The 21,826-nt window shown below is 38.8% G+C and overlaps 3 protein-coding genes across 8 annotated transcripts; 1 reads left to right on the top strand and 2 right to left on the bottom strand.

Moving 5' to 3' along the window:
* Window positions 1-671: 671 nt before the first annotated feature.
* Window positions 672-11,639, bottom strand: LOC139817852 (macoilin-1). 3 transcript variants are annotated; one of them, XM_071786154.1, is made up of 12 exons: window positions 10,720-11,639; window positions 9,757-9,898; window positions 9,549-9,675; window positions 9,248-9,377; window positions 9,053-9,119; window positions 8,721-8,937; window positions 8,369-8,627; window positions 8,047-8,286; window positions 7,658-7,834; window positions 6,529-6,807; window positions 6,238-6,431; window positions 672-6,009 (listed from the first exon to the last, which is right to left on the bottom strand). In XM_071786154.1, the coding sequence occupies exons 1-12, from the start codon at window positions 10,797-10,799 to the stop codon at window positions 5,753-5,755; spliced, it is 2,169 nt and encodes a 722-aa protein (XP_071642255.1). In that variant the 5' UTR covers window positions 10,800-11,639; the 3' UTR covers window positions 672-5,752. The 3 variants fall into 3 exon arrangements, with proteins under 3 accessions (XP_071642255.1, XP_071642403.1, XP_071642317.1); XM_071786302.1 differs by having other exon boundaries at window positions 7,658-7,816; XM_071786216.1 differs by having other exon boundaries at window positions 8,724-8,937.
* Window positions 9,820-16,055, top strand: Sting (transmembrane protein sting). Of its 4 annotated transcripts, XM_071786971.1 has the most exons (3): window positions 11,846-12,413; window positions 12,772-12,931; window positions 13,406-16,055. In XM_071786971.1, exon 3 carries the CDS (start codon window positions 13,464-13,466, stop codon window positions 14,703-14,705), a length of 1,242 nt encoding a protein of 413 aa, XP_071643072.1. In that variant the 5' UTR covers window positions 11,846-12,413; window positions 12,772-12,931; window positions 13,406-13,463; the 3' UTR covers window positions 14,706-16,055. The 4 variants fall into 4 exon arrangements, with proteins under 4 accessions (XP_071643161.1, XP_071643025.1, XP_071643072.1 ...); XM_071787060.1 differs by lacking the exons at window positions 11,846-12,413; window positions 12,772-12,931 and adding an exon at window positions 9,820-9,895; XM_071786924.1 differs by lacking the exons at window positions 11,846-12,413; window positions 12,772-12,931 and adding an exon at window positions 10,242-10,378.
* Window positions 15,855-21,253, bottom strand: Thor (eukaryotic translation initiation factor 4E binding protein thor). The gene is made up of 3 exons (XM_071787624.1): window positions 20,697-21,253; window positions 16,549-16,704; window positions 15,855-16,345 (listed from the first exon to the last, which is right to left on the bottom strand). The coding sequence occupies exons 1-3, from the start codon at window positions 20,836-20,838 to the stop codon at window positions 16,296-16,298; spliced, it is 348 nt and encodes a 115-aa protein (XP_071643725.1). The 5' UTR covers window positions 20,839-21,253; the 3' UTR covers window positions 15,855-16,295.
* Between the last annotated feature and the right edge of the window lie 573 nt (window positions 21,254-21,826).

The following is a 21,826-nucleotide window of genomic DNA, read 5'->3' as shown; positions in this document are numbered from 1 at the left end:
ATCGCGTTGTGTAGTACAGATTTCTTTAGATTTGTGGTAATCGTTCACTTTCGTGTGTATCCGAGAGTAAAATAAAACCATTTGTTCTCAAGACTAATAGGAACCTGTAAGTACAACTGTGCTTTTTATTAATCAACATATAACCCGAGTGTGTTAAAATCAAATTTCATATTGCTGCGTTCTGTATATACTGCCAGATAACGCGCTTGCTTCTTATATTGCTCTGTAGTTACTATTACATTGAATGCATCTTACTCTGTTTACAAAAGAGAGACCATCGATCAGATTGACGTTATTCAGTAGACCGACCTCTACAATTTTAATTGGTTGCTTCTACTACAAGCAAATCATCTACGAGAGTTCGTTCATTTTCATTAAACGAAATAACGTTTATGCAAAATAAATCGAAAATACCGGATTGTGTCGCCAGTGTCAGCATCAATATATAAGCAATTCACATACTTAAGTCATGGAAATTCTGGAAATTCCTCTTCTTGTTTTTAATCACCGTGCAAAAGAAAGCTGTATCTGCTGTATACACGTGAATATGAAAATAGAATCGTGCAAGAAATAAAAATGTAATGTCATTAATCGTATCACAATACAGAAAAAAATTGGAGTTTAATCAATATTTATGTAGTCGTCGATATATAAATTGTACGCAATATGTATCAGTTTTTACAATGTTTATTTTAATAAATATTGCTATATGGAGAATATTTGTAGTGGTACGTAATACACAATAAAGTCGTCCATTATTAATATCATGGATAATCTCTACTTCCTTAGGTTTCGAAAATTGCGGTCTTTCTGTATAATTATATATGATTTGAATGTATCTCATGTATATTCGAAAATAATTTTCTTTTCCAGCAAACAAATGCGTTTATTTTTATACGGTTCTAGAATTTTTCTTTTTTAGGAACAAAATATGAATTTCTAATAGTGAAGCTGTAGTAACACTGTTCCACACGTGTCGCTATCAATCTACAAAAATCATGAAAGAATCGCCTCTCTTCTATGAAACTCGCGCTATCAAGATATTGCAAGAAGAGGAATCTCAATGTTCTCACATCTTCTTTTAATAGGAGATTATGTATGATCTCGAAAGGATGAAAGGAAAATTTATAAAGCGTGTATTTTAATATGAAAACAAAAGTCAAATATATTCTGTATGACCGACTGATAGACAGAAAATATGCAGAAGAGAGAAGGATCATTATAAATATAAGATTGTTGTAGCACCAGGGCCACAGAAGTGCCATCGTTCGAAACAGGATTCTCAAGCTCGGTTACGAATTAACAGTAGAAACGCATGTATGATAGTGTCGTACATATATACTGGTTCACGAGTTTCACGATCAATCGTAAAAGAGTTCTTTTAGCCGGATTCTTATTATTCTCCTTTTTTTTTTCCCTTTTTAAATACTGCCTCATTTATGTGATATAAATGTATACGTAGTACGTTAAAACGCACTATATATAGTTCTCTTCTCAGTTAGGCGTAATGTCACATACTTGCTTGATTTTATAAAAAAGAAAAAAAAGAAAAAAAACCGTTACAATGTGTTAAAAATTTCACTCGACGATCCCGCGTGTCGGTTTTGTAATGAATCGTTAATAAGGGCATTTGCGTGTTACGGTCGCACGATACATGAGATCAATAGCGGTGTTGCTAGTTATTGTTGCATTTAATATGCTACACTCGTCGCTCGCGACGGTAAAACTTAATGCTACACGCAATGACAATAAGTACGTAGTTAAGTGTTTATGGAAGCGCACAAGACGTTAATAACTAATATGTAAAAAAAAGGAAAGAAAAGACGTCCGCGATACTTTTCCCATTGGAATTGCTGATCGGATTCGACGTCGAAATATCATTATAAAAACGAAAAGGCTTTTTATTGTCCTCACCAACTTAATAAATTAACTATGTAATATCAGGAAACTTACAAATTATACAGGAAGCAGGTATTACAAAAGTACCTGAATTTTCTTTTGTGCATGTCTCTAATCTTTCTCTCTCTCTCTCTCTTTCTCTTTCGCTCTCACACATGCATCCGAGAATGCTGAACGAAATCTAACGTAAAAATTAAGTACCTTGTTTACGCACGTCTTCTTGTCGCGCGAAATGAAACGATGCATTTGGAAATAGAAAAAACTTACCTATTAAGCGATCGATTAAAAGCGATCTCATTATTAATTTATTATAGGAGAACATCGTTATGTAGTAACTAAAGTAATTATACACATATATGTATGTGTATACGCGTAGACGGCTGTATGTATTCCAATGTGCACGCGATGTACGAGTAAGCACAAATAAATATGTAAAACGAATGTATATTTACATATGATGATTATGTACGTGTTTATCTGTGTGTGTATATTGCGCGTGTTTCTCTTTGTGTATGTGTATGTTTATGTTTATGTATATCACAATAACTCAATGTATACGATATTATCTCGCATAATATTAATTGCTTATCAAGCCAGCCTTCTCTCTGGTAGAATCAAGTCCAAGATAAGTAAATTAGCCAAAAGCAAACGAAAAGAAAAGAAGAAATAATCACTATAGCACACGTCCTGGTCAGGTACACGTTATTTACGATCGACTTTTTTGGGAACAAATCAATAGTCTCTTTGAACTTTTTTTCTTTCTTTCTACCTCACTGACAAGCCTGTCGTTTTAGCATTTAAACCTCGTTATCCAATCGAAATCGGCAAATCGTGCTAATCGTTAACGTAAATCAAAGTGACTATGCCACGCAAGTGCCCCAACAATTTACACCGATATGTTTACGTAGCGGTATCAAAGTTCCTTTCCGGCAAATATTTACATGTCTATATCGTCTTCGCTACATTATCTGTGTATAAACGAGTGTAAGCAAACGCAAATCTAAATCGAAAACTTATTTAACGATTTTATTCGCAAGATCAAAAGTAAAGTATAAGTAATATCTTTGACACTGGGACAACAATTCGGAAACAGAAATGCACATACGGTTTACCATTTCTTTCCCCCGTAAATTAGCAACCGTCGGAGTTATTTTATGCACTGAAGTACACCACAAGTATACACGATATACACGTCACTAACATATGCAAATTAGAAAACATCTACGTAACTTTCTTAGAGTAACAAACTAGCACTGCTCTTTTGAAGACAAATTCAAAATTTAATAATATACACATTGTGCGGGAAAGCCTTTACAACGTCGTTCTTTATATGTGGATCATCCGGGAAATCGTGGACTCATTATTCACATTATCCAATGAGTCCAAAATACTAAATCTTAGTAAAGTGAAAGGGATCTGTACGCTTCTTTCCATAGAAGGCGAAAAACTTTTAATGTTGGATACCTAATAAATATTTGTGCTTGTAGAACTTCCTCCCTTCGCTTGACTAGTTGGTCATGATCCACTACTAGTGTCCATAAGTAAATTGTCATGACAGTGCTTTGTATGTACAATTATGGAAGAATGACCGTAATAGTTAACAAGTTTACACAACATTTTGACGTAATGAAGCAAGTACTGGCTTTCTTGCGGATAGAATAAAATCGCAAACTTTATTAACGTCGATTAATTATTCAATCAATTCCACACACACACACTCACACACATACACACAATCTTTGATCACTATTGATTAATTATTCGTAATGCCATCGTGTGCTCTTTCAAACAACTCTTTCAAATACTCCACGTAAGCCAATTAAAATTAAAGTAACAATTTTTATCAATTTCCAAGGTAAAGGTACATACATCTATCGAAATCGAAATTATAATATATAGCACCCGCTCAAATAGCGTAATTAGTGAATCAATAGACTGATAGAGATCGATTTTCGCGAATATTTAAAATTATTGGCGCTAGATGTACGCCATATACAAATAATATTTTTATAAGAGTAAACACAGATCTCTCTGTAAACATTATGTACCATACCTTCAATGGTGCCATAATTTGTCAAAGTCATGTAATATTTGCATACATATATGTATGTATATGTAGACGTATGTATTTGTACATGTGTATGTATATATATGTAGCTATGTATATAATTAATATATATACATACATATATATCAACATATAGCATAAATATGTACATATATATATATATATATATATACATATTGTATGCAGATATATACGTTAAGAATAATAATTAAAAAAAGGAAAACAAAACTTCTCTTTTTAACTTTGAAATTATATTAATGGACGTCACATAGAAAAAAGAACTTTATCCATATTTATATCTAGTCACAATGTAGTTTTATCAACTCTTTTTCAATGCTAAATAACGAAATAAATATTCCTCTTACTTAAATAAAGTGATCTTATAATATGAAAATAACTTTTTCTATCTTTGTACTTGTAATAAAATTATCATTTTGCGTTTAAATTCTTCTTTTTTTCTTAACCAAATATATACGGCATTACATAGTTTCATTTACCTGCATGATTGTTATATAAATGCCAAGTTTTTTTTTTAATTTAGATCAAGTTAGCCATCACATCTTTTCATTTCTAACGAGTTTTACGAGTCAATCGTTCTTATCACATTGGAATTTATATACTTTTGCCTACACAAAAAATGTAATGGCCACTTCATACCGTTTTGAAAGCCAATAACATAAAACAAAATTCTTAAACTAAAAGTATGAAAATTTAAAAGCACAGAAATATGCGCATGTGTGTATGTGAGAGTATCATCGTACGGCTTATGATTACCTAAAACAAATTTGGCGTCGTGACATTTACTTTGATCCTTCTTGAATAATGCTCATATTTCTTTTTATGTTGTCAATGGCTATTTTCTGCATGATGATCGCATAACATAAAATGGCTCGACACGCCAATGATATTTAAATAGTTTGTATGATGGACTAGCTTCAGTTATACGACTTGAATAAGAATGCATCTTTGACAAGTCATTGTATGTTTAGGCATATACTGCAGGAAGATCGTAATATGGATATTAACTTTTCCCAGCTTCTCGTTTACCGTGGCTTTGCTGAGAAAATAAAATACCTGTCATCATTTTCCTGCTACTTTACATAAAGATCGATTTGAATTCTAGCATATAACTCGCGAGTGCTCTGAGATAATTAAAAAATGTACACAACGTTCACAAAAAATCTATATCATAACGTTAAGCATATGACAAATGTATGTATAAGATAAACTTTCAGAGATACTCTTTTAAAATATAAAACACATTTTACTTACATATAAACTAACGATCAGATATGATTTTTTCAACTGTTAGGCATTATTATCGATATTTATGCACGTGTAAAAAGAAATAGTTTATGATTCACTGGTTATTCATAAATTGTTATATATCCGTAAGATCGACCTACAGCATAAAATGTTACAAATTAAGACTGTCACTGGATTTCCTTGACATTCTAGAAACCAGTGCCGCGTCGCATGATCATAAGTAATGTCAACGGGTCCATTCCTTTTTGAAACGACAAGACACGATACAAAACATGTTTCGCGAAGTTTCTCATGGAAGACTTCCAGGTTTCTTTTACATTAGGAGGATCCATATATAATAAAAAATATGTCTCGTCTTAAAGAAGATGGATACAGAAAAGATCCAGCAGTTGATAACGATAAATCCATATTTTTGCGTACTTGTAAACTGAATGAGAATATTTCCACGGAGAAACTTGAAACATTCTTTTGTAGTTGATGTATCCTACTATCGGGTTCTGATGAGAGAATTGCAGTTCCTTAAGCTTCAGTCGACGCTACAAGGGAACTTTTAGGCGTGTACGCTGTCGCATTCGGATCCAAATTCGACACGGTACACCCCGGACTTTCATTCGAACGTATTTTTGTTCCTGCTACTCTCACTTCACTATTTAAACGGAGCTTGGACGTCGCACAGGTTGGCGCTGGACCAAATGTGTCTTGTGGCATCACAGCTAAATCTTGCGCTATTTTTGTTTTCAACATCTCAATTTCTTTCTCTTGAGATCTGATTAAGCCTGATTTGAACAAAAAAAATATATATGATACATACATTGCCGGGGCAATAACAATGTGCAGTATAATATATGCGTTTCTATTTTCTTTAATAAATGTTCACACTTCCTTTGATCGTATACTACGAATACTCAAAAAATAAAATCTAAAATATAAAAACAAACAAAAAAATGAAGCAAAAATATATGAAACAACGCGAGTAAAGCGTTGTTTTAATTACGGTTACTTACCTTCTCGGATTTCTAATTGCCGCTTGACCTCGCCGAGTGCCGAAAAAAGATCAAGTTTTATACGTGTTTCTGCGCTCAAGCTGTTTTCCAAATGTGCGTTTTTATCTTGCAACGCATTGAGTGCGGAGAGTAGAATTTCACATTCTCTGTGGTTCTCCTTAAAACGTGCTGCGTCGTTTTCCAATGCGTTACACCTGAATCAACGTGTCATATATACATTTGCACATTGCTCATATTTTGAATCTTATTATTAAAACAGTTATAAAACAGTTTACGAATTTATGCTCTTACCTTTCTTCCTTTAATTTGAGTTCTCGGCGCAGACTTTTAAGGTCTTGTTCCATTTGAGATCTTCGACTTTTACATGCGTCAGTGCACTCTTGTCTAATAAGCGGAGGTGGCGGCGGTGGAATCGCGGAGCGTGCCTCTTCAGCAGCTCGTCGTGCCCTTCGTTCGGAGAGCAAGGACGCTTCGCATGCACTACGTTGTTTTCGCTCTTCTGCAACCCGCTTTTCCAACGATGTCATTGTTTGTTTATCCAGTTGACGCGCCGTTACTAGACCATGTAATCTACAATGTTAAAATTTATGTTATAGAATTCGTTCAATTTTATTCAAGAGTCGAAATAAAAATTTCCTCCAAATCCAAAATTTTGCATATCTGATGGTAAAAATAATACTGCGTTATTTTTTGAAAAAATTTATGGAGGATTTACAAGAGAATTTTGGTATGAAAAAGAAGACAAATTCTCTAATATTTAAGAAGTTTTTTTTTTATATAAATATCAAGTATAATAATTATTAATTATTTATAATTCATTATTGAATCTTTACAATATAAACTATAGTTCCACATGTCTTTTATATACTTTCAGGTTTAATGTTAAAAAAAAGAACTAAAAGAATTAATGACTTTTTTGCATATCCTACCACAAATGATAATTTTTCTTTGAATATTGATACATGTAGAAAAGAACGTAATGATTAATAATTCCAGTATATATCCAAATCGTAAGAATATGTAAAATAAGCATAAATAATTATATAACATATGTTGTATATTTAAATTTAAATAAAATTTGAAGTTACTAAAAAACCTTTATAATAGCTTATGTAAATATATTTATATATACAATTTTTCTGTTCAAATACTAACAGACAAAAAAACAAGACAAAAAAATTATCCACAGATTTGTAAAATACATCATAGTTTATACATAGTTTAAAATTAAAAGTTGGAAATTTAAAATTATGTTAAAATAATAATAATATTATTTAAAAAATAATATTAATTTTTTAAATATTAAAAATACTATTTTAAAATGTAAATAATACTAACTCTGGTTAGGTTTTTTAAGTAAATATATAAATTCGTAGTTATAATTGCAGTCATAAAAATAATTTACAAATAATACACTTACTTGCTTTGCAATTGATCATTATCATGTTGGAGTTGTTGAATGTCGCCTTTAGCTTGTCGCTCTCCGTTGAGCAAGACATTGACTTGTGATCGTAATTCTTGTTCCATTTGCCGACTTGACTGCAAATCTGATTTCAAACGTTTTATGTCTGCCTCGAGCCTGCGACACACCAGTAACCTATTTCAACGACAAATCATGCTGAAGAAACTGATAGGAAGTCTATCAAAGAGATACAAGACGGTATAGAATTTGACATCTAAGTGTGATATACCAGATTTGTCATTAGAGTTTCAATCTGTGCCTTCGAAAACATGTGGGATTATCAGCAGAATTTCTGTAGTAACTTATAGTAATGTATTTAAAAGAAAAATTCCTCTCGTATGATATACCTTTGATAATAATCGTCTTGCTGTTTCTGTTGCTCTGCCGTGATATCACTCGTATTTTTAACCTGTCGAGTCTTACGCTCCCGTTGGGCATTGGTGGTCGATGATGAATCCCGACTTTCTTTCACGTTATTCCATTTACCCGTTACCGAACCGTTCGTTTGTGATTTTATCGTGGTGTGTCCGCAACCCTTGATAGATTTGTCCTTTTCTACCTCGTTTACGTCAAAATCATTTACAGATCTGTTTTAAGAAATTACATCGATAAGTATTTTCAAGTGTAATTAAAGAGAAATATATTTTTCAATATGAAAATCGACCATACCCCAGCCTTTCGATGAGCTGTATGTCACTGTGCGATACTGTACTTCCATTACTGTGTATAAATCTCTTGTCGCTCTTGTCCGACGGTGAATTATTTGATACATTGTGTTTATTATGCTGCTCTTCCTGCTTTTCACTCTTGTCTAAGGATTTTCTATGAGTACTTTTGGTAGTAGCACTCTGTGTTTGTGATGTGACCTGGCTACTATTGTGCACCCCGCCATTTTGTACGTTCGTTTCTATGGAATTGTTATTGCCCTCTAAAAGACCAAGCAGAAATATTAAAACGCGTGTAATCGCAACAATTACAGGCACACACGTATACGAGATAGTAATTGATAATAAATACAAGCTACCTCTGCTTTTTTCAGGACTTGGGTTATACTGTGGACTCAATTTGTGTGCTTGAGTTTTGACGTGCTGTTCTAACGACGTAGTGACTTGTTGCGTTTGTGACTGCACTTGCGATTGGATTTGCTGCATCGACATAGCTTGTTGCTCTAGAGGCAGTGCTTGCTGCAGTAATTGTAGATAGAACTCGTTCTCCTTTGCCACGTCTTTCTGTTTTCTCTGTTGAAAGCAAAAATGAGTTAAGATACATAAATATTATATATCAGCGTGATAGTGTGCGTTATGCAGATATATTTATTTACAATAAATCAATGTAAGATTGTTGAAGACTAACCTGCCTCATTCTGTAGCCTACGTAGCTCTTAAAACCAAAGCCCAATGTAACTACAGGATAGCCAATGCTGGAAATACACATTGCAGAAAAATTTACTTGGAGATAAACATCAATAGATTATTTTGATAGGTATATGTGAGGCGTAACGTTTTTTGATGTTATATTTGTCTGCAAAAATAATGATAAAACTATTACCAATGTGCTGCAAACGGCCGACAGAGGTCTAGGTGAAATGGCATATGACGCAAGTCACGCAACCGCACTGCTGCCTCTATATATAGAAATAGTAGCCACAGCATCACAGTTGGTAGACACACTCCTTTATCTGTATAAAATACGAATGTTCGATTATTATTTTATATTCATTAAAAATCAGGGTTCCTATGAGTAGTGTTCTAGGTTCTACAAATATGACGTGAGCATATCAGTATGAGAAATTATTTTGATAGACATTGCAAGCTTGTCCATATTTCAAATAAATTTGTTTCCCACGTACCTGTGTGCCAGACGTATTGCACCCAAACATAAGTGCTGGCAGCGAAAAACAGCCAATGCACAGGGATGAAAAAGAAGCAAATCATGTCTGACGTAAGTGCAATACAAATAAAAAATACAGAGAAGGCCTAAAAGAAACAGAAAAAAAGAGACAGTGAGATTACGCCAGTACGCGCGATAGTCTCCAATTGCGCAACGTTGACACTCACCAAGCCTTGATATTTAAAAGAATCGTAAACGCTTCGGAGGAGCAGCCAGAACGGCCACAAAAATTCAAAACGAAATTCCAAAATGAAGTCTGCCAAGATCACCATTGCCCATAGCAGAAGAAACTTCAGATAGAGCAAGGTACTGAAACAAACAAACGTGGATTATTTTGATTGTACGCTACATTCGCCATTCGCTGAATTACAATTCACCGATATACATCTGTATACTTTATACAACTACATTGTGTTGGCCTCTGCGAGGCACCTGTTTTCCTTTCTCTCAAAATATATTAAGTAAATATGTTTGGGTCGCGCGATATGCGATACAAGATACAAGTCGGCGTTATCGAAAACACACGGAGGGCTTACATAACGCCGAGATCTCACGTTCTCCGAGTAGAAAAAGAAAACGAGAGGGAGAAGTTCATCGGTTATCGCGACCGTTTTACTCCGTTATCGCGGTCGCTCGCAAGCCGCTACGCGGCCCATCACATGGAGTCATTGGAACGAGAGACACACGTATGTGATAAGTATGTGGAGAAACGTTTGAACGAGAGGCCCCGGGGCGAGAGAAAGAGCCCGGGAACGGAGACGCGGATGGCTAAGGATATCTGACCCGGAGGTAAATGTCAAGCGGGACGAGAGCGGCGTCAATTCGGCGTCACTCGGCGCGCGCGATCGTCGCCGCCGCCGTATTCATCACCGTCGTCGTCGTCAACATGAGCATCATCATCATCATAATCAGCATCGTTATCATCATTAATGTCACTGCCGTCGTCCTGACCTGTAACATTTGCGTCCTCCGGTGCGGGATGAGGCAGGGGGGGGGGAGGGAAAGAGGAGGGGGAAGGGGGAGGTTTTGGTTACGTTTTTTGATTACGAAGGGGAAACGGCCATTCCCCGACGTAGGTGTACGTACGTACGCGTACTCGCGTACGCATATGGCGCCGCGTGAGAATTTACCTTCCGTAGATCCCCTCGGTGAGCTTGTTGCGTTTCAAGGGCCTCCGAAGCTTACCGCACTCGACATTTCTCCTCTTCATATTCCTCACGGCACCTTTCACCACCACCAAGGCTTAAGCGACGTTACTCGCTACACGCGCGCGCTACGGGGGGGTAAAACGGAAAAAAAGCGGGCCGCGGCGACGGCGGCGGATACACACGCACACTCTCTCTCTCTCTCTCTCTCTCCCTCGAGGGGGGGACCTCTTCACCGCGCGGGGGTAACACTCGCGTGCGAAAAAACTCGGGCCTCGGCTCGTTCGCTCTCACGCGCGCGCGACTTCTATCAGTCTCTTTTGTTGTCATTCGTCTGTGGCCAGACTCGAGGTCTCACGGCGGTTTACCAAGCAGCTGATTGGTCCATCGCGGGACATGGCGCTTTAATCAGCGGACGCGAAATCACCTGCCGATTGTATTAATCGCGCGGCGCCGCGCACCACCGACGCCACCACTACCACCACCACCACCGTCGCCGTCGTCGCCGCCGCCGCCGACACTGTCCTGCTTGCGTCGCGAAAAATCGCTAGACGTTTTCCTCGCTCGAAGCGTTTTCTCGCTCGCTTCGCTTCAATCGCTTGCTCGCCTCGCTCGCCGGCTGATCTTTCTCTGTTTCTCTCTCTCTTTGTCGCGCGCGCGATTTTCCGTCTCACGACGCGATTTCGGGCTCTCTCAGCTCTCTACGAGCCTTTATCGATCGTAGATGTCTCCCGACCGTGCTGCGGTCGGTCCATCGGCTCATTCACTCGCGTTAACAGCAGCGCTCCGCGCGACCTGGCAACACGCGCCGCGACCCGCGCCACTTCGTCTCCCCCTCCAATCCCACCCCCTGCCACCCACCCGTCCCTCCTGCGCGTCTCGCTCCTCTTTTCTTTCCGTCCTTCTCTCTTATCTCTTTCTCCCTTCCTGGCGCGCGTTACCAAGCGAGGACGCGAGGAGGTGGCGGCTTCCTCCCGCGGCGGAGGGACTTTCGGCGCGTGCAGCTGCGTCCGAGAACCGTTATGGGGTGATCTCGCGCGTCGCCTCGAGGTTACGAAATCGCGAGGAGCTCCCTCGTCCCTCGGCGCGACCGGCAGTTGCGACACGGAAAGCGGAAAGCGGAACCGCGCTTTCCATCCTCTCCCCCTCCCTCCTGTTCCTCCGATAAAGGGCCGTGTCGCGAGTCGCGAGCGAACGGCTTTCCCGCCAAATCCGAGCGCTCGTCGACTCGCCGAAAGTTCAATTCAATTGTCCTCTTGTCGCGCTGTCAAAAGTCAAAAGTGTTATAAGCTCCTTGCACACAATAGGCGATAGCGATAGCGATAGTGACAGCGACAAGGTTGCCGACAAAACTATACCTTTGTCGGCAACTTTGTCGCTGTCGCTATCGCCTATTGTGCAAGGGGCTTTAAACGCGGACTGTCAACTGTTCAGTCGTCGTATTCGCGTCCCTGACGAGTGGTTCATCCTGGCCTGGCCATTTTAGAGCTGTACAGCTCACAGGCCAATAAAGAAGAAGAAGAGTCGTAATAGTCGTATTCGCGTCTGATCGCGGATCCCTGCCCGCTGCGAGCCTAGCGAGTCGGAGAAGATCGAGAGATCGCGCATAGGATCGTGCCCCTGGGATCAAGATCAGAGAAACGACGTTAGAAAGGACCGACCTTCGATATATTTGCCTGGTACAAATATCTAATATTTTCTAAACGCGTCAAGAATCACGTCTAACCTAACAGATAACCTGATAAAAGTATACGATTATGTCCTGTGTGTGTATTCAGGTGTAACATGAGAAACGGATACCTAATTCTATTCGGAACTCGGTCGAGTCGATATATCGTAATATCGTTTCACTAATTTGCATTTCGTTTTAAATCAATATTCACATACCGTAAAATGATTAAGAGCCAGTAAACGAGCAATATTAAAGCATAAAAAAAATTTTATTTGTTTGTTTATTGGCCCTTGATCACTTTACAGTATTTTATTATACATCCGAGTTTGCTCCTCATTTTTACTTCATCAATATTCACGTTTCAGGGAATGTATATTTCATCTCAAACGTGTGCTAAAATGAGAAGAAAAAGGATAGCAATATACAGGATCTTTTCTTCCTGAAATAAGCTACGGAATATTCCCTTCCAATTTTTTGCACTTAGGAAACACTCCGTATAATTCATAGATAGCAAAAAGAACAAAGGTAGTAACGTCATAAATACATCAATACCTAGTAAGCGAGAAACATCAAGAAACGTTTCAACTACACTTACAACAACGTTGTGGCATTAATGCAATACAGTTAAAATGTTTATTGATGTTTCTTGCTTACTGGATATGCAAAGTACGTAAATACTCTTCTCTAGTTCAAGTGCAAACTATGAATATTTACAATAGCGCGATGTAACACGTCAATTAGTTATTCCTCACGTTCACTGATTACGCAAGTGAGATAAAAAAGCGTCGTCCGGTTGGCCGGCGATCGTTAAGCTGCGCGATGCATATGTATATATGAAGAAAAAAAAAAATAAATCGACCAATTACGCGTTCGATGTAGAGCGCGGCAATGTGACGTTGGACGCGCGATTGGTCGGCTACGTCGCGGCACGTTACGCGCGATTGCAAGCTCATCTGGACAAGCCTTTAAACGTCTTTCGCGTTGTATTTCGATATATAGAATTCGCGGAAGGACAACGGGTGTCGGGTGTGTCCATTTGACGCAAGCACGTCACTTGATGCAGCGGTGCCCCACACGTTTCCTCGGGAGCTTATCGCCCGGTGGATCTTTCCCGCGCCGGATCGAACTGCCAGCGGATCGAATTGGCAACTCGATTGGATTTGACTCGGATCACTCGGATGAACGACGGCAGAGCCCGGCAAGGATGGAGAACGAGAAGTATTCGTCGGACGATCGTAAGTTGATGACCTACGTGGCGTACAGCGTTATTCTCGTCGCCGTCTTCGCCTCGGCCGTGTACAGGGCGACGAAGGACCGGGCGGTGGTGTCGGTGGTCGCGACCTCCTTCGTCGCCTCCGTCTTCCTCGTGATCCTCCTGCTCTGCGACATGACGTTGCGCCTGTGCCAGACGCTGGTCACGTTCACCACGGATGTGGGCCAGGAGTCCGAGGAGAGCTTCTGGTCGGTGGTGAAATATCACTTCACCCTCAACACCCCGTCGGCGATGGTCGTCGTTGTCAGCGTGCTGCTGGTCTTCGGCCTGATCGGCGGCATCGGCACGTGTCCGTTCAACTATGCCTGGGACTTCGGACCCTGCGTCTGCGTGCCGCTGATAATGTTCTCCTTCTGGTTGCTCAGGATGTGCAACCTGGCCGAGTGGGAGACGGGATCGCTGGCCGACCTCAGTGCCATGAAGGGTCTGGATTACGGCACAGGTATGGCGTACAGCTTTTACTATGGCTACCTGCGACTGATCTTACCGTCCACCGGAACTTCCACGAAGGGTATAGTTGAGAAAATTGAGAATTTTGAGGACAATCACAACGTGACGTTCCCGGTACACAAGCTGTTTATCTTGATACCGTCGTCCGGATACATCCCGTCGGATTTGAAGGAGGCGTCCCAGTGGATGGAGAGTGCCAGCGAGCTGGAGGAGGAGGTACGCAACCGGGCCGGTAACATACGCAGAACGTACCGCAACAACGCTTACAAGATATATCCCGGTGGAAGAAGTTCAAGAAATGAGCCGGTGTACGTGGTGGCGGAAGGTGCAACGCCTTTGTTAACGTACTACGAGGTACAGAAGCACAATCATCCTGAATCTATCGTATACAAGCGATACAAACGTAAGATTATCGAGATGTTCTATAGAAAACTGCGAGACACCTTGCAAAGTGAGCCAGATACCAGAGATTTGTGTGAATTAATTTATTATAACGATTACGATGCGAAGGGAGACAAGGTTAATGTTGCGACAATAATCTTAGAAAGGATATCTGAAATAAGAGATTCTGCGTAAGTGTCGAGAGAAGTTGAACGACATGTACGTGTCCTGTGATAACGTTTATAATTAAATATATACCTGTCGTTTTAATTTTGATAGTATTTTAATATAATTAATAATAAATACGATCATTTATACTGCATTTATGTATTGTAAAGATTGTTGTATATGAATTTATATAATATTTTTACCTTGATTTTTACATTTATAATGCAAGAACGATCTAATGTAATATAAGCACTGCGTTTGATGAAATATCAAGTATCTATCTTGCTAAAGAAAGATTTTTGTTATGTATGACAGTCTCTAGCATAACCGATTGAATTTGCTAATAAAAGCATACATGACCCAATATTATTGCATACAGTGGAGTTTTTTGAAAAAGTATTTACACACCCAGTTTTCTTACAAATAACTTTATTCGAAGGAATAATACATAATTACGAATTGTGTTTACAAGTAACTTATTACATATACTGTATGATTAACTGACAATGAGTATGAATAACTAATGATTGACGAGATTTCCACTGTCCCTGTCTACTATCTAGCGAAACCACTGCCAAGGGAACGGGCCTGGAAAAATTAGCGGGGAAAGAAGACCCTGTTGAGCTTGACTCTAGTTTGGCATACATACATATACTGTAATAAATTACTTATTATGTATTATTCCTTCGAATAAAGTTATTGTAAGTAAATTGGGTGTGCAAATACTTTTTTGATCCACTAGTTTAAAAATTGTATTCAACTATTATGACTATTTTATTCGTAAATAACGTTTCTCTTTATTTCTATATTTTGACTTATTTTTTAACGACTTTTGAAGATATTTGAAAAGTATTGTGACTGCAAAGTTATAATTTTTCAGGAGACTTGTACAGATATTTTTTTCCAAAACAAAATTGTGACAATTTAGAATTAAAAGCACAAGCACAAAATTTAATATAATTTCTTAAAAACAAGAGACATGAAGTTTTATTTTATTATACAAAATTTTTTATTTGTTATGTAATGTTTATATATACGTCTTGATTGGTCTCAAACTATCATAAGATATTTTTGCTCAAGAATATAGTCAATACTTCTCATTGCTCAATGTAATTGTCACATTTTATACATGGTATTTGAATATCTTGTACAATGTACAAAATAATAACAGTAAAGTTTATATGTATAAAACGTATGTATCATTTATTCACAGATACAAGTTCCTTACGAAATACGTTACAAAACATCGCATTTGGCCACTTCAAAAAGGAAGACATGTAAAATATAAGAGATCGCTAATGTCGCATAGACACAAGCACCTTCACATCCACGGCCGTTCTTTATATGCAAATATACGTATTACATTGGTCAAAAGAACTAGCGTCGAGAATTAAATGATTTGTATACAATACATATGAATAAGATATGGCCTTTCGTCAAGGATCTAATCTTTCAAAGATTCATAATTCTTAATAAGACCACTGGTAAAAAGGCACAGAATTAAGGCGTGTCAGCCATGTACTCCGTGCGATTGTCATAAGACTTGATCAACAATACTTTCGAGCGTGGCTGTGAACACATTTCAGTCGTCACGAACGGCGGTACATTGCATTTGCCTCACATATCCATCTCGAACTGCTCTGCGGATTCCTCGATCACCAGGGAGTCTATAACGTTATGCAAACGTGAGAAAAGTTCTCTAATATAATTAATATTGTGTATCATCATTAACCGTGCGAATAAACCGGGCTATCATCATTAATGTAGAATATTTCTCGAACAATGCACTATTTGTCCGCTCTATATTTTTTCTTAGGAAGAGAAAGAGTCACATGAAGAGAATCGATTTAGAAATATGAAACAAACTGACCTTTATTATTATTTTTGACGGGATCCTTCGTGATGGCCGGTGTGTTGCCCTTCAGTAATTCCGACGGTATGGTCAGCGGGTTTCGCGGTGGCGTTCGCGATATTGGAGAATTCCGCAAATTCATCAGGAACGCACGTTCGTATACGATGCGAGTACCTACACAGAATTCGAAGATATAATTATCTATAGAATCTGCGACTATAATGAAGTTTTTTGCTCAAGTACGTGTTAAATTTTCATTATATATTCTTAATTATTAAATCGATTGACAAAACAGACATATGCGATAAAAAAAGAACTTGGTAAAGGACTTCTTATCTATTACAACCTAATTTATATTTTTATGTACAATCTGAAACGACAATTCTTAGGATTAAAAATTATCTGATAAGATGGCAATATATTAACGACTGTTGGACAAAGTTAAGTTGGTTTTATCACAAATTCGATGTAATCATAATTTTGCCATTTCCGATTTCGATAAGATTTCAGTGAATCTTAATGCCTCAGTAGCGGTATTCTGTAACTCCTTAACGCCAGTTTCGGTATCGTTGCGCAGATATTATATATGGTAAAAAAGCTGCGCAACGATACCAAAACTGTCGTTAAAGAGTTACAGAATCTCGCCTCAGGCATTGGCTGTAGTTGTTTTTTCTTAGTCGTGGAAAAATGCAAGATTGACTACAATAGAATAGGACAAGGAATCGATTTTCAAGAAAAATTCGTAGCGGCATGGTAACGATGACACGCAGGAACGATACAATGGCTAGACGGTTATACGAAAAGCGCACCGCCTATTTATACAAGTGTATTTCTGTACACTGACACCTACCTAACTTGAAAGGAGTGCAAGGGTCGGCGAAGATGCCAAAACAAAAACATAATCGCAGAAAGCATGGAGATACGCGCGAAACAACGATCGAAAGACGTTAGAATTTGTGTAGAGCACGTATGTTTTTATTCCGTACAACACGAAAGTCTTTCATTATCTTTGTTAACTCTATTTTCGTTTCTTTAGTACGAGACAAAGTAAATTCGTCTTTCTAAAAAAACTTTCTTAAAGAAAAAACTTAAATAGAATTCATTTCGCAAAATTCTCTTTCAATGACACGTGCGACGTAATACACAAGGAAAACTTTAACGTAAAGTGCGATCCAACTTAGATAAAAAACTACGTGAATCAACAATCAATTTTCTACGGTTGAGTAGCGTCTTTTTTTTCTATCTGACAAAATCGTTCGCTAATCTGGGTAATAATAAAGAGGGAATTCATCACAATTTCATAGCAGTTCTACGTCCATCTGCGAAACGGCTGTCTATTGACCATCATTGTTTACATGTCGAGATGTTACGCGAGATTTTCGAAGTTCGCTTACCGCGGCTAAAGTTATCTCGAAGGTCTAGCCATTTTCGCGCTGTGTACAGTGTGTGTATATACCCTTGTTTTTCAGACCACTGTGACTTTCTACGCGCCGCGCTGGCGTGACACGAGCGATAAACATTACGCGTCACCGATTACGCATTGGGCGACGTTCGACATGTATCGCGCGTGCACGCATTAATTCGACCTTGGTTTAACGCCCCAGGAAACGTTGCGGGGCGCGGAACAAAAGCGGTATTTGAGGTATTTGAGTGCACGCGACCTGGCTCACCTGCTTTGTATCGGCGGAATCGCTGACGATCTCGCCATCGAGCTTGGCTTGCGATCATGTTGAAAGGAAAAAAGAAAGAGAAGCAGCCAACTGAATCGCCACACGTGCGGCTCATGAATTATCTATGTCTCAGCCAGATTTTTTATTCATACGATTAACGTCTTTCGAGTCTGGATATTTTCAACTCAAGTCGAAGACGACAGATTTTTTTTTTGAGAAATCTAGGAACTGGGTTCAGAAAGGCGATTATTTTTGTCGATATCTTCAAGTTGTACATCTGTATTTTTTTGTAATTTATTATAGAATGTCTTTATCTAACTGTAATATTTATTGACTGTGCTCTCGTTATGTTTGTAAATCGAGCAGCTCTCTCGGAGAGAACGATTTATTACAAAATATTAACATATAAGTATCAGCGAATAGTTTAAATTACGGTTTTCGTAATATATATTATAGGTATTTAAGAAAAAGAACAATGTTGTTATGTTGATTGTTAACAATCGAACTCTGTCAAAATCAAGCAAGATAAATAGATCAGAGTTATCGGTAAGAGATCCGACAATACATCTTTGAATTTTAAAATCTTATCTGATTTCTCTGACAATTTTTCAAATCAAAATGATAAATCGTTCAAACTGACTACTGAAAATTTGATGACGCGATTTTTTTTTTTTTTTAATATCAGATGACTTAATTTATTAAACCTCAAGAGTAAGGTTTTGTTAAAGTCCATTTGGAATATTGTCTGATATAAACTGTAATTGTCAATCAATAGCGGTTAGTAATTAAAAATAGTATTATTCGTCACTCGAAATTATCGTGGAAAAAACCTCGAATTCGCAGGCCGAAGGAATTGATGGAACATCCAGTGTAACTTTATTCCGCTTTTTTTTTTGCGTAGCGGATATATTTACTTCGCGGCTCGCCTTCTCTTTACTCCACCTCATGATCGAAGTGACGCGCGTACGAAAAAATATAAACACAAACGCGATAAGTTATCCTTCTGTCGTTCGCTAAAAACGCAATAAGTAGATTCAGTATATCGCGTTCAATACCGAGTCCGGCGATCTGAACTTCAGCTTTAATAAGATTAACCCTTCAAGACGTGGCACTGGGTCAACTGGGTGTCATTTGAGTCACATTCGTTTTACCTTCGTCAATTTAATAAATAACTTTCTCCTTGAGAGAAATAGAATCTTCTTTTCAGTACATATTGTTCAACTTTTGCTCATTGTCTTCCTCCGGGAAATAAAAATCAGGGTTTTTACCGCTTTTCTGCGAGCAATAATTAAGAAGATTAACGTGACGAAATATTGGAGAAAATATTAGAAAAGAGAAAACATATTACGTTTTGTGGATTTAGGCCTTCCGCACAATAGAGCATATATATTAGAAATAAGAATAAATATTAAATATTAGGGAAATCGGAATCAGAAATAATAATTAAACATAACGCACAATAGAAAAAAATAATAAAATATAATAAAATATAAGATCTGAATATAGAAATATTCCTATATTTACATAATATTTATCCCTCCGTCTGTATACGTGGGTCTACGGCGTTCGAGCCAAAATAATATCTGCTCGTAATTGTAAAACTTGCAAGCCTGCCAGAAAACATTAAATAAACAATGATTATCAAAATGACTATAAAATCGTCAACTACAAGGTAGACAGATGTGAATTTTGTGAATTTTTTCCGATTTTTCTAAATACTTTGAGGTCAAACGTGATCGGTCCACGTATACACTCCATGGTGCAAAAAAAAACGTATACAGACGGAGAGTTAAAGATTTTTGACTAACGATCTGTCGGACGTAGCTCCGCATATTGATGGTAGATTAACGTCAAGGTCGTTGCGTTTTCGCGAACCGATAATTGGCCGGCTATTTCGGGAGGAGTATAATTTCGCGTGCGACGCAAAAGTCTCGAATATTTTTCACGCAGACGGGCGGTCAAACAAACCCGCGCCGAAACGTGCAATTACGTAACACCGTCTCGGTGTTATCGAGTCTGCGTGCGGGCGCGCGAAAGAAAGAGAGAGGGATATATATATATACACATATAATCGCATGTCGCACTGCGCGTAAATACCAATGGCCTTGACGACATCTTGCACGTGCGCATTTTATTTGCCGAGGTCGCAAACGTCGGGAAATCTCGAGATTCTCACAACAGTTTACTCTTTCTTTTTTTTATCATTTTTGCAAGAACAGATCCCGGGTGGGCGGGTGCATATAATTCAAGAAGAAAGAAAATTTTTTTTTATCGTTCTTCGCAGATATTTATCCGCAGATTGCCAACGTTGATTCAGTGCGATCTGTTTCTAAATGTAACGTTCTTAAATGATACTTATAAATGCATTATCTGTAACAAGCTGTAGGGAGCAATTGATGGTCAGTGATACAGTCCGGGAGTCTCGGAGCCACGCGCGAGGTTAAGGAAAGCATCTCGATGAGAGAGAGACGGAACGCAAAAGGCGGATACACTGACCTCCCGGCGTGGTGGAGTAGAGCGTGCCCCCGGGTGTGGACAAGTAGTCGGCCGGTAGCTGGTTGGGATCGTGAATGACGATCCGTTTGGATGGTATGCTTTGGCTCTGGGTTGCCTGTCTGGCGATGGGAGACGCCGACATCTCGTAGTTGCGTCTCTCTTCTTTCGCGTCGCGTTTACTTTGCGCGTCAATTTGGACGCGGTTTTTCTCTCTTTCTTCTCTCCTCCTCACGTCACGATCACGCCCGCCGTGGGAAACAAAGGCAAGAATACTCTGTTCGGCGTTGCTATTAGCGATAAGCGGCACCCGTTGCGCAGCAGGGTATGCACGCGATTCCTAATGGAGGACGGAGCGTGACTTTTATAACCGGTTCGGCTTTTCGCTCGTGCAGTCGCGGGCAGAGACTGATACACGCGCGGTTCCACGTGCGAATTTTAATGCAATTTTAATGCGCGCTATCGGACTCAGCGCGACATAACCTACGAGACGGATGACGACGGGGTGGACATCGACTCGTCTCACGCAATGTGCCGTGAAACGCGATAAGCCAACGTCCGCTGTCCGCTTATATAAGCTTTCCCCACCCTCTCGCCCTTTCGTAGGATATTCGCGGGGCGGGGGCAGGGGGAGGGAGGCAATGCGACCGACTCGCAACAAAAGACGCGAGATGGTTGGTGGAAGGGGGCTCAAGGGGAAGGGGGTGAGAATCGGCATCGACGAGGTTAATACCGAAGATAGCCGGCCCTACGTAAATTTTCGTGACTCTCGGCCGGATTTAGCGGGCTCAAGTGGATAATTGAAAAATAATATAAAAATAATATGGCCACGTTCAGCAGAACGTTTATTTTGCAACTGTTGGAAGTTTTCTGAGCTCAGATTGGATTATTCCTCTAGATCTGAAAAAATAATCCAATCTGAGCTCATAAAACGTCCAACAATTGCAAAATAAATGTTCTGGTGAACGTGGCCATTGATATTATCGATTTAAATGAATAATTGAGTAAAAGTAAAATGCTTTGAAAAAAATATATAATATTATTCAAGGTGTCACTTAATACGTGAGCGCATACTACCAGGCGGGCGCCTCACTGACGTACGCCCGTCTAAAAGACAGCTGATCGGATTGACT

Source organism: Temnothorax longispinosus, chromosome 1 (assembly GCF_030848805.1).
Source record: "Temnothorax longispinosus isolate EJ_2023e chromosome 1, Tlon_JGU_v1, whole genome shotgun sequence".
Lineage (NCBI taxonomy): Eukaryota > Metazoa > Arthropoda > Insecta > Hymenoptera > Formicidae > Temnothorax > Temnothorax longispinosus.
Note: the sequence above shows the minus strand (reverse complement) of the source record. Positions and strands in the feature narration are given on the sequence as shown.